Raw genomic sequence first — 14,480 nt, 5'->3', positions numbered from 1 at the left:
AAAATAATAAATAAGTAGATAACCTTTTTCAAGCATTATTTTTCTAATGTTTTTTCGGATAAAAAAATATTAGCCAAATATATGGGCAGTTTTTTGGAATATGAGAATCTAACATAATTCAATGTATTTGTTCTAATCATCTTTAGCACTAATTATGATAAATAATACTTACGTGCTTGGCATAGAATTCTAAAAAAAGTTATTTGTTGATTACAATTACTTGTTTGAAATGTTCAAGTCATAATCACTTGAAAAAAAATAATTAAAACTTCAACCTAATCATGATTAACTATTTTACTAATCACTTATTGGAGTTGCAAACCTCACCAACTAAGCTACAGATAGCAACATTATTATTTTAAGTAACTAATTAGTTGGTAAATTGAAATCTCAGATCTCTAAAATATCAATTATACAGTGACTGATTAAAGTACAGTACTTAGACTACTTCAAAAGAATAAAGAAATTGCAAATTGTAAACATGATTAAATTATTTGTTTTAGATCATTTCATCAAAAAATGACTTTTTTGCTCCTTTGATTGTATTGATGATAATCTCAAATTTTTTTATTTGTTTGTGTATATTTAATTCCTTCTTTTCTGGAAATTGGAAAGCTATTTTTGTGGCAATAATATCAAAATATTAAGTTGACGAAGTCATTTTTATCTTTATTCTAAATTAATACACTTGATTTTCACAACAGTTCACCTGACTACTATGAATGAATATTACACTGTCCGAATATATTTGAAATTATGTATTCATTTATCGTATTATTATTCTTATTCGATTATTTTATATCGATTGTTTCAAATATTTTCTAAAAATAATCACTACGTGCATCTCAATTATTTTGTCAAATAATGAGGTGGCTTCCATTTGCTGATTTGACACAGGATGATTTAAAATTCAAATAATCTATACTATCGAACGACTAAAGGGATCATGAATGATATCATATGACCTCGTACCACCATTATCTCTCTTTTATACTACCCTACATTTAAAAAAAAGAAAAGGAGTAATTTTGAAATGTTATAAAAAATTACTATTATTTAAAAATATTAAAATCAACACTTGCAAATTAATGTTACGAAATTAAATTTGAGAAAAAAAACTTTTAGTTCTCACAATTATATTTTATTTATTTAGAATTTTCTGAAAATTTCATAGTCATTAGTATTTTTTAAGTATAGAGAGTAAACCCGTTTCTATATGCAGTAACTTGCAAATCAATGATTGTGGATGAAGTTGAACGAAGAGCCAAGTCAGTCATCTCTATTGATTATTAATTCGATTTTAGAGATTCCTAGCAGCAAATTAGTATAAAAAAAGGGTACTCAAAATCGAATACATGTACATAATATTACGATATATTTTTCAAAATTCGTGATCCGATTTGATGTTACTTACAAAAAGAAAAGAGTTTACCGATCGCATCTCAGTCTCACACAAACAATGAAACATTTGGATTGATTCGATATAAAGTGAAGAACCTTATCAGGGCTTGACATGTTGCAATCCTCTTGGACACAGGTATTATCAGTTCGTGCTGAAATACCACCTATGGCACCAATTTAGTTAATATATATATATATATTTAATGACATAAAAATGACGATATTATATGATAGAAAGCCGCCATTACTCAATCTCACCAAAAAAAAAAAATTAACCAATATTAATGTTGTATGGATGTAGTGAATACTTCTTCTTCACCAAACACACCCCCTCATTCATCTCTCTTTCCTCCACCTAACCCCATCCATTTTCTCACGCCGTTAACTCTCTCCACCTAACTCCTCTGTTTCCCTCCTATAAATCCTCACACTTAACATTCATGATTCTTCAGCAGTACAAAAATACCCATTCTCCTCAATTTTCCCCCAAAAGAACTCAAAAAATGGATCTTCTCTTACTGGAGAAGACCTTAATAGGTCTTTTCTTTGCCATTTTAATCGCTATTATTGTCTCTAAACTTCGTTCCAAGCGATTTAAACTACCCCCAGGTCCAATTCCAGTCCCAGTTTTTGGAAATTGGCTTCAAGTTGGTGATGATTTGAACCATAGAAACCTTACTGAGTATGCTAAAAAATTTGGTGATGTTTTCTTGCTTAGAATGGGGCAAAGGAACTTAGTTGTTGTGTCATCCCCTGAATTAGCTAAAGAAGTTTTACACACACAAGGGGTTGAATTTGGTTCAAGAACAAGAAATGTTGTTTTTGATATTTTTACAGGGAAGGGTCAAGATATGGTTTTTACAGTGTATGGTGAGCACTGGAGGAAAATGAGGAGGATTATGACTGTACCCTTTTTTACAAATAAGGTGGTGCAGCAGTATAGAGGAGGGTGGGAGTCTGAGGCTGCTAGTGTAGTTGAGGATGTGAAGAAAAACCCTGAATCTGCTACAAATGGGATTGTTTTGAGGAAAAGATTGCAGCTTATGATGTATAATAACATGTTTAGGATTATGTTTGATAGGAGATTTGAGAGTGAAGATGATCCCCTTTTTGTTAAGCTTAGGGCTTTGAATGGTGAGAGGAGTAGATTGGCTCAGAGCTTTGAGTACAACTATGGTGATTTTATCCCTATTTTGAGGCCTTTCTTGAGAGGATACTTGAAGATTTGTAAGGAGGTTAAGGAGAAGAGGTTGAAGCTATTCAAGGACTACTTTGTTGATGAAAGAAAGTAAGTTCACTTTTTTCTTGTTAATCCCTTTATGCTCAATTTGATCATTTATATCAGTTTTATTTATTAGTTTAGTTTAGTTGTAAGGGGTGTTTGACTAAATCCTGGAACAGTATGGATCAATTTTGAATAGAAAAGGAAGTACTAGTTGACATTTCAGAATAGTAAGGGTCCATTGGTTAAATTTTAAAAAAGGTAGTTCTTGTTTTCTGTTTTCAAAGTGATAAATGATATTTGAAAATTAGCGTGGTGTTTGGCATATTTGGAGTTGTTTTGCGATTCTCCTGTGGCAATTAGAGGTTTGTCGTAACGGTGGCCTGTGAGTGCCTAGCTTGCAGTGGTAAGAGTAGTGAGTGATTTGGAGTAAAAAAGTTGATAACTTTTTGATTGATGTTTTTCAAATTTTTAGTTGAATTCCAGAATTGGCCAATAAGAATCATGTATGATTGAGTGATAATTAAAGTGCTTTGAGGTACTGTTAGGTAGCTTTTGATGGTGGACCTTGTGTTTTAGTTTGTAATATTTTTATTGCTTTACACAGGAAGCTTGCAAATACCAAGAGCATGGACAGCAATGCTTTGAAATGTGCAATTGATCACATTCTTGAAGCTCAACAGAAGGGAGAGATCAACGAGGATAACGTTCTTTACATCGTTGAGAACATCAATGTTGCTGGTATGTTTCAAAATAACATATCTTTGATTCTCTAGAGTATAATTTGTTCTAGTTTGGTTTAAATGATTGCATCCTAGTTAGAATAAAAGTAACTTATAAGTGAATGAAAATCCAATTCCAATTTTGTCTATTTTTCTCAAAAGTAGTAGTTGAGAGTTACCAAATAAGGGCCCCAAGATTTGACTTTTTTTATGATGCCAAGGACTAGTTGGTGCCTGGGCCCTGGGGGGTACCACATACCAATTTCTTGTGGTAAATAAGATGTTATGTTTACATCCAAGTAAGACATGTAGTTTCCAAGTTTGAAGGGGAAATAAGTACACTATAGTAAAATGAACCACATGTTTCAAGTGATGGTGATGTTTCTAGGCTAGGTTACGAAGACTTGTTAGGTACCACAAATCTTATACTACTATAAGACTTAAGTCCCAAACAAAGTTGGATACAATCGGGTTCTGTGGGTTTTACTGAATTCATTGCTTTTGGTTTGAAGTGTGCATATATATGAAAAAAGCATTCGTAATGTATACACATGTAATGAGATCATACATATTTTGAACTCAATAACGGGTTGATCTTGGAATTGCCTCTTGTCCGGAAGTTGTTTCATTTATTGCATCGCCTTGTAGTAAGTAATACATGAGTTTTGATATGGTCTTAAACTTAAAAAGTCACACGTCCTACCATTGAAGCATGTTTTGTTGTTTATATCCGTTCGTAAACTTCTTGGTTAGTTGATTATTCAGCTGATATGCTTAATTATTGTCATGAACAGCAATCGAAACAACATTGTGGTCAATTGAGTGGGGTATCGCGGAACTAGTCAACCACCCTCACATCCAAAAGAAACTCCGTGACGAGATTGATACAGTTCTTGGACCAGGAGTGCAAGTAACTGAGCCAGACATGCCCAAGCTTCCGTACCTTCAGGCTGTGATCAAGGAGACTCTTAGACTCAGGATGGCAATTCCTCTTTTAGTCCCACACATGAACCTTCATGATGCTAAGCTTGCTGGATACGATATTCCAGCTGAGAGCAAAATCTTGGTTAACGCTTGGTGGCTAGCTAACGACCCCGCTCACTGGAAGAAACCTGAAGAGTTCAGACCTGAGAGGTTCTTCGAAGAGGAGAAGCACGTTGAGGCCAATGGCAATGACTTTAGATTTCTTCCTTTCGGTGTTGGTAGGAGGAGTTGCCCCGGAATTATCCTTGCATTGCCAATTCTCGGCATCACTTTGGGACGTTTGGTTCAAAACTTTGAGATGTTGCCTCCTCCAGGGCAGTCGAAGCTCGACACCTCTGAGAAAGGTGGACAGTTCAGTCTCCACATTTTGAAGCATTCCACCATTGTGATGAAACCAAGATCTTTCTAAACTTTGTAATACTATCAATTAATTATGATTGTTGTTTGTTTGTGTAAACCTTTTAAGTTTGACAGAAAACATTCTTCTTTTTCTTATGTCTTATAAAAGTCTTATTGGACTAGATTCATTATAAGTTTTACCTTTCTGATGTAGTTTCTTGATGCACAGTGGTAATTTGGCTTTCTGACAATTGCATTATTTTGGCGAAAATTACTTGAGTTGATTTCTCATATTGTCACGACACTTTTCAATCACCTACTCATTTCTTTGCTTACATTGAGGAAGTTGTAGGGAGGATGAAGTTACGGTCTTTTGCACAAAATCATGTTAATTTATTATTCATCAAATAATCGATTTAGTACGTAAATACATGTTACTTAATCATGATTAAGTGTGTTATTATTTGAGTTCACTTAACTTTAATATAATGCAACATTGAATATGTGGAAATAGTTGGTGTCCCTGGTCCACAGTCCATTTGACCTGGCCTATGAAATTAAATGTGTGCGATTAAATCTTATTTATTCTTTACCTAACTTGGTTAGGTTATTTTTAATTGAATATGATTAGATTAAATTAAATTAATCTAGTTAGGTACTACATTGTTGTGGGTACTTTTAAAAGAACGATAATGATGTCTCAACGTTCTCCTATTACCATTGGTTAAATCACATAATTATTCATCTAATCATGGCTCTCTAGTGGAGACTAATCACCATTAATGTATCAATAACTTTTTAAATTTGGGAGTAAATTTTATTTAAATATTCTAACTATGATTTGTTCCAAACTTCCAATTGAGCACTTGAACACATGATAAAATATTTTTACTAAACATTTTCAATTCAAATTTTGAAAAGGAGAAGGGAAAATAGACACTAATATTTCTGGTTCAAATATTTTGGTTTGGTACATCATGTTAGTCTCCAAAAATGATCTACAACATCGACTTCTACTAATTACACTCTTTTTTGGTTTGACGTTCCTCAGAACAAACAGTTTTCACCCCTAGTACCGCCACTATTATTATTTAATTAATAAAATAGTTTATCTTTTTTGACCAATTTTTTTTTTTTTTTACAAAAACCTCAAGATTGCTTCCAATTGAGATTGATATGTACAATTAAACAATGAAATAATTTATGCGATTTGCTCAAGTATCTAATAGACTTTTGTGAACACAGATGAATATTTTTTCAAAATTTGAATCGAAAGTGACTAATAGAAACACTTTATCATGTGTTTATTTGGAACAAGTCATTGTTCATTTTACACACTTTTTTTTAGTTTATCTAAAAAAAATGTCATTTTTCTATAATTGAACTTCAAAATTTCATTTTTATCCTTGATGAATGATGTATTGCCAAGAAGTAATCTTAAAATATTTTGGACCATAAATTTCAAACAAATATAGTAAATTTTATGTCAATCATATAATATCACGTAAATTATGTTAACACTTATACTACTAAAAAAAACACTCAATTAAAAGATAGTTGAATGTCGATCACAAATCCTTTTAAATTTGGATGGTGACAATTTTGTCTCTTTTGATACACTTGAATTAGTTTGAGAAATTCAATTGATTCACTCAATTTAAAAATAATTGAAAATCGAGTATATATCTTTTAAATTTTGGATGGTGAAACTTACGTCTTTATTTTCGCATAAACTTAAATTAGTCAAAAGAAGGCCAATTTTTTCACTCCATTTAAAGATAGTTGAATGTTAATCACGAATCCTTTAGATTTTGGACAAGTTTTCTCCCTTGTTTTGGTCGAGATTTTTCCTCTTGTTTATTTTACTTGTCGTCTTTATTTTAAAAAAAAAGAAAAGAAAATAATTTAGAATAATTGTCGTTTTTAAAAAAAAATCAAGCTATTCCCTACCCCATGATTTGTCAAGGCTCGACGTAAATGGAGAGAAATGAAAAGAAGACGAATCACAAAGTAAGTGAATTCCCTAAATGGTCACCCAAGTTTAGGAAATTGCCTTGACATATCATTTATGTTTCATTTAGGAAAAAAATATCATTTAACTATCATTATTTTCCTCCAAATATACTTAACACTTCAAAAGTTTTACTCTCTCCTAGTTAGCATGTCATGACTCATGTCACTGAAGCTTTTTTTTTTAAAAAAAAAATAGACTTATTTAATTCATCAAACTCATTTAACTAAAATAATGATATTATTATTTTCTAAAAAGTATATATTAGTTTATTAAGAAGAAATTTTCATGCTTAAGAATCTTTTATCATAATTATTTTTTTAATCCGATTGATGAACAAGAAGGAAAATAGAACAATTGGATTTTGGACTCGCCCCCGGCTACGTGTCCTTTGGACCCTTCGCCCGCCCGCCACTAGTGGAAGCAAGCTAGTCTAATTTTATGCTATGAAGAATAGTTTTTTAAAACTTACTATAATGTCATCAATTTTGAATACTTATAAACACATATATTCAAAAAATATTGATATATAAATCACTCATGAATGTCAATTAACATTAATTAATCATATATTATATAATTAATCAATAATATTAAAGGTCAATTAACTATTAAAAATAATTAATTGGGTACTTTGAAATCCATACTTACAATATCTTTTTTTAAAAGAAAATAGAAAGTGAATAATATTTATATTAGAAAATAAAATTTTGATCTTTATTATAAGTATATTAATCTCATATAATATGTATTACTGAATTAAAATAGGCAATTCAATTAATTATTACTTGTATTTCATGAATTTGGAATAAGATAAGAATATACAGTGGTGTTTAATGGTATGATAAGTTAAAATATAATATAGCAATAAAAGAATAAATATAAAAAAACAAATTAAAAAAATTTAAATAATAATTTTCTCTTTCTTACCAACTTTTTTGTCAACCTTACAAATTTATTTGAATACTTTTATGAAAAAAATTCTTAAAATTTTCAACTAATTTACTTAGGGATTTTGAAAATTACCAAGTAATAATTGCACACAAATTTTTTTTCATTGGTAAAAAAATATAAAGAAATTAGTTTTTTTATTTAAAATCTTCAAAAATTTCTCATGTAATTTATATATTTGTTTTGTAGAGACATAAGTTTATGAATTAAATAGGTCTATTATTTTCTAAAATGATGATCTAATAACATGACATATCAACTAGAAGTCTAGAATAGAAGGAGACTTTTGAGATATTTAGTATTTATTTTTTTCGATAAAAAATAGTAATAATATTATTCACTTTCTATTTTTTTTCAAGAAAAAAAATTGTAAGCATGAATTTCAAAACACACAATTAATTTTATTATAATAGTTAATTGACATTTAATACTATTGATTCATTATAAAATTTATGATTAATTGATGTAAGTTAGCATTAATGAGTGATTTGTATATCAATTTTTTTTTAAATATATATATATATATATATATAAGTATTCCAAAATTGATGCTATTATAGTACGTTTTAAAAACCTATTCTTCATAACATAAAAAAATAAAAAGTTGAATTATAATAAAAGGTTCTTAAGTATGAAGTTTTATTCTTAATAAACTTATATATATATATATATATATATATATATATATATTTTAAATAATATGATCATTATTTTAGTTAAATGGATTTAAATGAATCAAATCAATCTATTATTAAAAAAAACTTTAATGACATGTCATGCCAACTAGGAGAGAGTGGGGTTTTTGAAGTGTTAAGTATATTTAGAGGAAAATAATGATAGTTGAGTGATATTTTGGTTATAAATGAAACATAAATGATATTTCAAGGTAATTCCTAAACTTGGGTTACCATTTAAGGAATTGACTCCTCACAAGTTGCATATTCAAACAAAATTTCAATTTCAAATCATGTCCAAACAGACTTCCAATAATAATAAGTTGAATTTATAAATTAGTTATATAAAATCTTAGTTAGATTATTTTCCTTTTATGCAAATTGTAATTTATTTATACATATAATAATTAGATAATTCCTAAATTCAATCTTATCTTCATAATTAAATTAATCAAAATTAAATGATGTATGCACTTAGCAAAAGTCTTTATGAGCTCACCAACCCACCCCGACCCCGCTCTCTCTTTCCTCTACCTAACCCCATCTACCATTCCATTAAACTTAACGCCGTTAACTCTTTACCTAACCCCCCATATTTCTCTTCTATAAATACTCACAGTTTTCTCTTGATCAGTATTAAAACATTCTTTTCTCTAACTTCCCTCTAAAAGAATTCAAAAAAAAATGGATCTTCTCTTACTGGAGAAGACCTTAATAGGTCTTTTCTTTGCCATTTTAATCGCTATTATTGTCTCTAAACTTCGTTCCAAGCGATTTAAACTACCCCCAGGTCCAATTCCAGTCCCAGTTTTTGGAAATTGGCTTCAAGTTGGTGATGATTTGAACCATAGAAACCTTACCGAGTATGCTAAAAAGTTTGGTGATGTGTTCTTGCTTAGAATGGGGCAAAGGAACTTAGTTGTTGTGTCATCCCCTGAATTAGCTAAAGAAGTTTTACACACACAAGGGGTTGAATTTGGTTCAAGAACAAGAAATGTTGTTTTTGATATTTTTACAGGGAAGGGTCAAGATATGGTTTTTACAGTGTATGGTGAACACTGGAGGAAAATGAGGAGGATTATGACTGTACCCTTTTTTACTAATAAGGTGGTGCAGCAGTATAGAGGGGGGTGGGAGTCTGAGGCTGCTAGTGTGGTTGAGGATGTGAAGAAGAACCCTGAATCTGCAACAAATGGGATTGTTTTGAGGAAAAGATTGCAGCTTATGATGTATAATAACATGTTTAGGATTATGTTTGATAGAAGATTTGAGAGCGAAGATGATCCCCTTTTTGTAAAGCTTAGGGCTTTGAATGGTGAGAGGAGTAGATTGGCTCAGAGCTTCGAGTACAACTATGGTGATTTTATCCCTATCTTGAGGCCTTTCTTGAGAGGGTACTTGAAGATTTGTAAGGAAGTTAAGGAGAAGAGGTTGAAGCTATTCAAGGACTATTTTGTTGATGAAAGAAAGTAAGTTCAGTTCACTTTATCTCCTTAATGCTCAATTATTAATTTTCCTTAGTTTTATTCTCTTGATGTAAATGTGTAGGACATAGGATCAATCTAAAGAACCAATCTTTACTCGGTCTCTTTTATAAATTAGGTGTATTGTTGGTAATGATCTTTGAATGTGGGGATCAGTGATCACATCACAAAGTGTTGTCTTATTGTCTAGGAGTATAGGATCAATCTAAGGAACTAAACTTTACTCAATCCTGCATCAACGAGGGATGGTGTGACTGGACTTTTATGTGGTTTAGACAATTCTCAATGAGGGGTGATGAGATAACTTTTGGGTTTAGTTAGGTTCTATGTCTGTACTTTCTTATCATGGTATCCGAGCCAAGCTATTCTAATTCTTCGTTTACCCAATGTTGTATGTGTTGTCCATGCTCTAGATAGTAGGCCTGTGTGCAGGGGTGGTGTTGGAAGTCCCATTTGGTGTGGAATGGTGTGATTGAACTCTTCATATGGTCTTTGGGAAATTGAGTGCTTTTGAGGTTGAGTCAAGTTTGCGGTCTATTTTCTTACTCCCTCCGTTTCACAAAGAGTGACCTGGTTTGACTTGGCACGAAGTTTTAGAAAATAAATAAGACTTTTGAATCTTGTGGTCCTAAATTAAAGTTATGTCAAATGTACTAAATTGCCCTTCAATCTCATGACTTTAAACATACCACGTGGAAAGCTGAAATTAAAATGCTACCAAAAAAGGAAAGGAGGTCATTCTTTTTTAAACGGAGGGAGTACTAGATTTTGTCTAAATTAATTAGACGTTAACTGGTATTATGGACCAAATTTGTTTGGTCAAAGCTGTAAATAAAAAGGATTGGAGGGAGAAATTCCTCTGGTTTAAATTTGAGTTGTTGTGGCGACTTAAATTTGCTTCAAAACATTTGATATTAGGGGTGTGTTAATTACCGGTTTCCTTTAAAGAGAGATAAAGGATAGTTTAGCCAAATATTGTCTGTAAGGTCTGGCTAGATGAAGTGCTTTGAGGTACAATTAGTTTTTAACATATTTTTTTGCTTTGTGCAGGAAGCTTGCAAATACCAAGAGCACGGACAGCAATGCTCTAAAATGTGCCATTGATCACATTCTTGATGCTCAACAGAAGGGAGAGATCAACGAGGATAACGTTCTTTACATTGTTGAGAACATTAATGTTGCTGGTATGTTTCAAAATACTTTTTAATTCTCTGAACATACTTTGTTCTAGTTTGGTTTAATATGTGCATCTCCTTGTGAAAATGTTGAAAATAACTTTTAACGGTACTTGGTTTGGTATCCTCACGAGTTCCTTTTGGATAAGAATAACAGAATGGTGTGTTTGACTGGTAAACCAAGAATGACAAACATATTTTTTTTGTACGGTATTTGGATTTGCACCAAAGTTTAAGGAACTTATTTTTTTAGTTGTTACATGATTTTTAATCATCCTAGTCAGAAACTAAGAAAAGTAATTTATAAGTGAATGCATTTGGGTGGGGAACAGCAACTAATTGCTAAAGAAAAGGAGGAATCCACCCGAGGGGCTCGCGTGTGGTTAGCTAGTTAGTGTGACAATCACTTTGCAGAGGGATGATCAGTAGCAGATCTTAGAGGATGATCAACTGCACTAGGACTGAGACATGGCTCAGATTCCTGTGAGGGGCAGCAGTGGGGAACTTTCTGGAATGGGCGAAAGCCTGACGGATCCCTGTTCCGATTTACTCTGTTTTTTAATCAAAAGTAGTAGGTGAGAAGTTCCAAATATGGGGATAGGTAACAGTTTGATATGGTTGGTGTACTTGCCAATTTTCTTGATGAGGGTTAGGTAGACAGGGCTGTTGGTGCACATTTTAAGGCATCTAACTTTCCATAAGTAATGACTTGAAACAACTCGTGTTAATTATGATCATGATAGTGGAGTAATGTACTAAAAGATCTTTAGTATCATTATTTTGTCTACAAACAAAAGCACTGATGTAATTTTTGAAAATAAGCTGTTATGGTAACATTCAAGCAGAACCGTAAATAAGTAACAAAGTGAACTGTATGATATACTATAAGGCCAAAGTCTCAAACAAAAATGGATTTAAGCGGTTTTCTGAGTTTTACTGAACTCACTGCTTTTGGTCTGTAGTGTGCATGCATATGAAAGAAGGATCTATTAAATATATATGACAAAATCATACTCATTTTGAGCTCACTAATTGTAGATCTTGGAATTGCCTCTGGTCCTAAAGTAGTTTCGTCGCTTTGTCTTGTACTGAGCAATAAGTGAGCTTTATTTGAACCATTGAAGCATGTTTGGTTGTTTATATCGTTCATAAACTTCTTGGTTAGTTGATTATTCGGCTAATATGCTGAATTATTGTCATGAACAGCAATCGAAACAACATTATGGTCAATCGAGTGGGGTATCGCGGAACTAGTCAACCACCCTCACATCCAAAAGAAACTCCGTGACGAGATTGATACAGTTCTTGGACCAGGAGTGCAAGTGACTGAGCCAGACATGCCCAAGCTTCCGTACCTTCAGGCTGTGATCAAGGAGACTCTTAGACTCCGGATGGCAATTCCTCTCTTGGTCCCACACATGAACCTTCATGATGCAAAGCTTGCTGGATATGATATTCCAGCTGAGAGCAAAATCTTGGTCAATGCTTGGTGGCTAGCTAACAACCCCGCTCACTGGAAGAAACCAGAAGAGTTCAGACCCGAGAGGTTCTTCGAAGAGGAGAAGCACGTTGAGGCCAATGGCAATGACTTTAGATTTCTTCCTTTCGGTGTTGGTAGGAGGAGTTGCCCCGGAATTATCCTTGCTTTGCCAATTCTCGGCATCACTTTGGGACGTTTGGTGCAGAACTTTGAGATGTTGCCTCCTCCAGGGCAGTCGAAACTCGACACCTCGGAGAAAGGTGGACAGTTCAGTCTCCACATTTTGAAGCATTCTACCATTGTGATGAAGCCAAGATCTTTCTGATGTTTGTAACACTATCAGTAAAGGGCTTCTGAAGAAAACTGATAGAAGTATGGTTGTTATTTTGATTGAAAAGTGAAAACCTTGCAAGTTTTATAGAAAACATTTTTCTTCTTGGACTAAAATTCATTATAAGATTTACATTTATCTGAAAATAATAATGCTCTCTTGATGTACAATAGCCATGGCCCATGGTACAAAATGAACTTTGATTTTCCCATGAGAACATTATTGAAGAATTAATTGCATTGTTTGGGCTAAAATTGTCATTCCATTCAACTTTTGGATTATACCTCCTTGGATGAGCAGGCATTGAGGAGCATCGATTTCAAATCAACTGAACCATCTTAATGAAAAAAAAAAATGTTACTTGACGATAATTATGCTTAAAGTTTATTTTAGAATGAAAAAATATGTTACTTGACGATAATTATGCATAAAGTTTATTTAAGAAGGCATATGTCACATATTTTTTTAATTTGACGTAAATATCGAAAATACATAAAACAGTTGGATGTACCTATTCTACTACATAAGAAAAATGTAGTAGGTTGTACCAGGTGGTTCTTCTGTTCACTTAATTCTCTATTTGGTTATGAAAATAAAAGATCTGTTTGATTTGTCTTCTATTCTTTTTATTCTTTTCACCTAAGCTAAGTTAGGTACGTTGCCCCACATTTTAAATGACATTATCAAATTTAACTTATATAGTTAAGTACGTATAAATTAAGACGGAAGAAGTATTAGCTAAAGAGTTGGTGAACGATGAACATGTTTGTGCCATTTGGTTAAGTTACATTATTATTCATCTAACCATGGATCTCTATATCATCTAGTAGACCTTAATCACCATTAATGCCTTGTCATTTACTTTCAATGAACAATTAATTTTTCAAATGATTACTAATTTTTATTAATTCAGAAAGTCATATTTTTAAATAAATAAGTGACTTTCTAAAATATTTATAATAGTAATTAAATGATCACATGAGAACTCTAACTCAAATTTTTACATGGGTTCTTTGCATTACCATCTATTCATTACTTTTGATTATCATTTACACTGGGTTTCTCAGACTTTATAATAGTATATGCATATCATAGAGATTGAGCTCAACGAAAAAGGTGTATAAAGGAAACTTCTCACGACACCTCGATCTCAAATAAGTTAAGAATCAATTATATAAATTCTTATTTTTTTTATTTAACCTCCAATAATAGTATCACTATAATTTTTGTATCATAAAAATTCATCATAAACTAGCATGATTTACGTTGATTATCAACCTACTACTCCTCCTTTATCCAAACTAAATCAATAATATAAATAACTCACGTCGATATTAATTAAGTAAAAACAAAAGATGTTGGAAAGAACAAGAATATAGAGATATGTAGGCTGAATGTTCGTTGAATGTTATACATCCGACAAATATTGCAGCATCGTAGAATGTTTGCATTCGGTGGATATATATCGAAGAGAGGCAAATTAATGTGTCCACTTTTGATAAATAAAAATTACTACATGAATTAGTATTTTCACTAAAGATAACTAAAATATAAAAAAAAAATATTCACGAGAAAAATCAAATGAATTTAACATGTACAAAAAAAAATCAAGAAAAATAAAGTTTCTTTGAAGCTGGCGGATTTGAATCTGCCTAGGAAAGATTTGAATTAAGTTTTGTTTGATACTATTTTTTAATCAATAATAG

The 14,480-nt window shown here is 31.8% G+C and overlaps 3 protein-coding genes and 1 long non-coding RNA gene across 6 annotated transcripts in view; 3 read left to right on the top strand and 1 right to left on the bottom strand.

Moving 5' to 3' along the window:
- Positions 1–14,480, top strand: part of LOC125808008 (eukaryotic translation initiation factor 2 subunit beta) — an 83,638-nt gene that overhangs the window by 47,434 nt on the left and 21,724 nt on the right. The window lies entirely within an intron of this gene.
- Positions 1,782–4,881, top strand: LOC125808007 (trans-cinnamate 4-monooxygenase C4H2-like). Its single transcript, XM_049487769.1, has 3 exons — positions 1,782–2,689; positions 3,231–3,364; positions 4,140–4,881. The coding sequence occupies exons 1-3, from the start codon at positions 1,842–1,844 to the stop codon at positions 4,736–4,738; spliced, it is 1,581 nt and encodes a 526-aa protein (XP_049343726.1). The 5' UTR covers positions 1,782–1,841; the 3' UTR covers positions 4,739–4,881.
- LOC125808010 (uncharacterized) lies at positions 4,260–12,608 on the bottom strand. Its single transcript, XR_007441675.1, has 2 exons — positions 12,388–12,608; positions 4,260–4,357 (listed from the first exon to the last, which is right to left on the bottom strand). It is a non-coding gene; the product is annotated as an uncharacterized LOC125808010 (long non-coding RNA).
- Positions 8,969–12,953, top strand: LOC125808009 (trans-cinnamate 4-monooxygenase C4H2). The gene is made up of 3 exons (XM_049487776.1): positions 8,969–9,773; positions 10,839–10,972; positions 12,170–12,953. The coding sequence occupies exons 1-3, from the start codon at positions 8,989–8,991 to the stop codon at positions 12,766–12,768; spliced, it is 1,518 nt and encodes a 505-aa protein (XP_049343733.1). The 5' UTR covers positions 8,969–8,988; the 3' UTR covers positions 12,769–12,953.

This window comes from Solanum verrucosum, unplaced genomic scaffold (genome assembly GCF_900185275.1).
Source record: "Solanum verrucosum unplaced genomic scaffold, falcon-dt-bn FXZP01000183.1, whole genome shotgun sequence".
NCBI lineage: Eukaryota > Viridiplantae > Streptophyta > Magnoliopsida > Solanales > Solanaceae > Solanum > Solanum verrucosum.
This window is presented reverse-complemented; position numbering and strand designations above follow the sequence as displayed.

Excerpts from the sequence above, each read along its gene's own strand:
- LOC125808007 (XM_049487769.1), top strand. The coding sequence starts at position 1,842 with ATGATTCTTCAGCAGTACAAAAATACCCATTCTCCTCAATTTTCCCCC. Across the intron at positions 2,690-3,230 it reads TACTTTGTTGATGAAAGAAA|GAAGCTTGCAAATACCAAGA; the intron begins GTAAGTTCACTT and ends TGCTTTACACAG. Across the intron at positions 3,365-4,139 it reads TGAGAACATCAATGTTGCTG|CAATCGAAACAACATTGTGG; the intron begins GTATGTTTCAAA and ends TGTCATGAACAG.
- LOC125808009 (XM_049487776.1), top strand. The coding sequence starts at position 8,989 with ATGGATCTTCTCTTACTGGAGAAGACCTTAATAGGTCTTTTCTTTGCC. Across the intron at positions 9,774-10,838 it reads TATTTTGTTGATGAAAGAAA|GAAGCTTGCAAATACCAAGA; the intron begins GTAAGTTCAGTT and ends TGCTTTGTGCAG. Across the intron at positions 10,973-12,169 it reads TGAGAACATTAATGTTGCTG|CAATCGAAACAACATTATGG; the intron begins GTATGTTTCAAA and ends TGTCATGAACAG.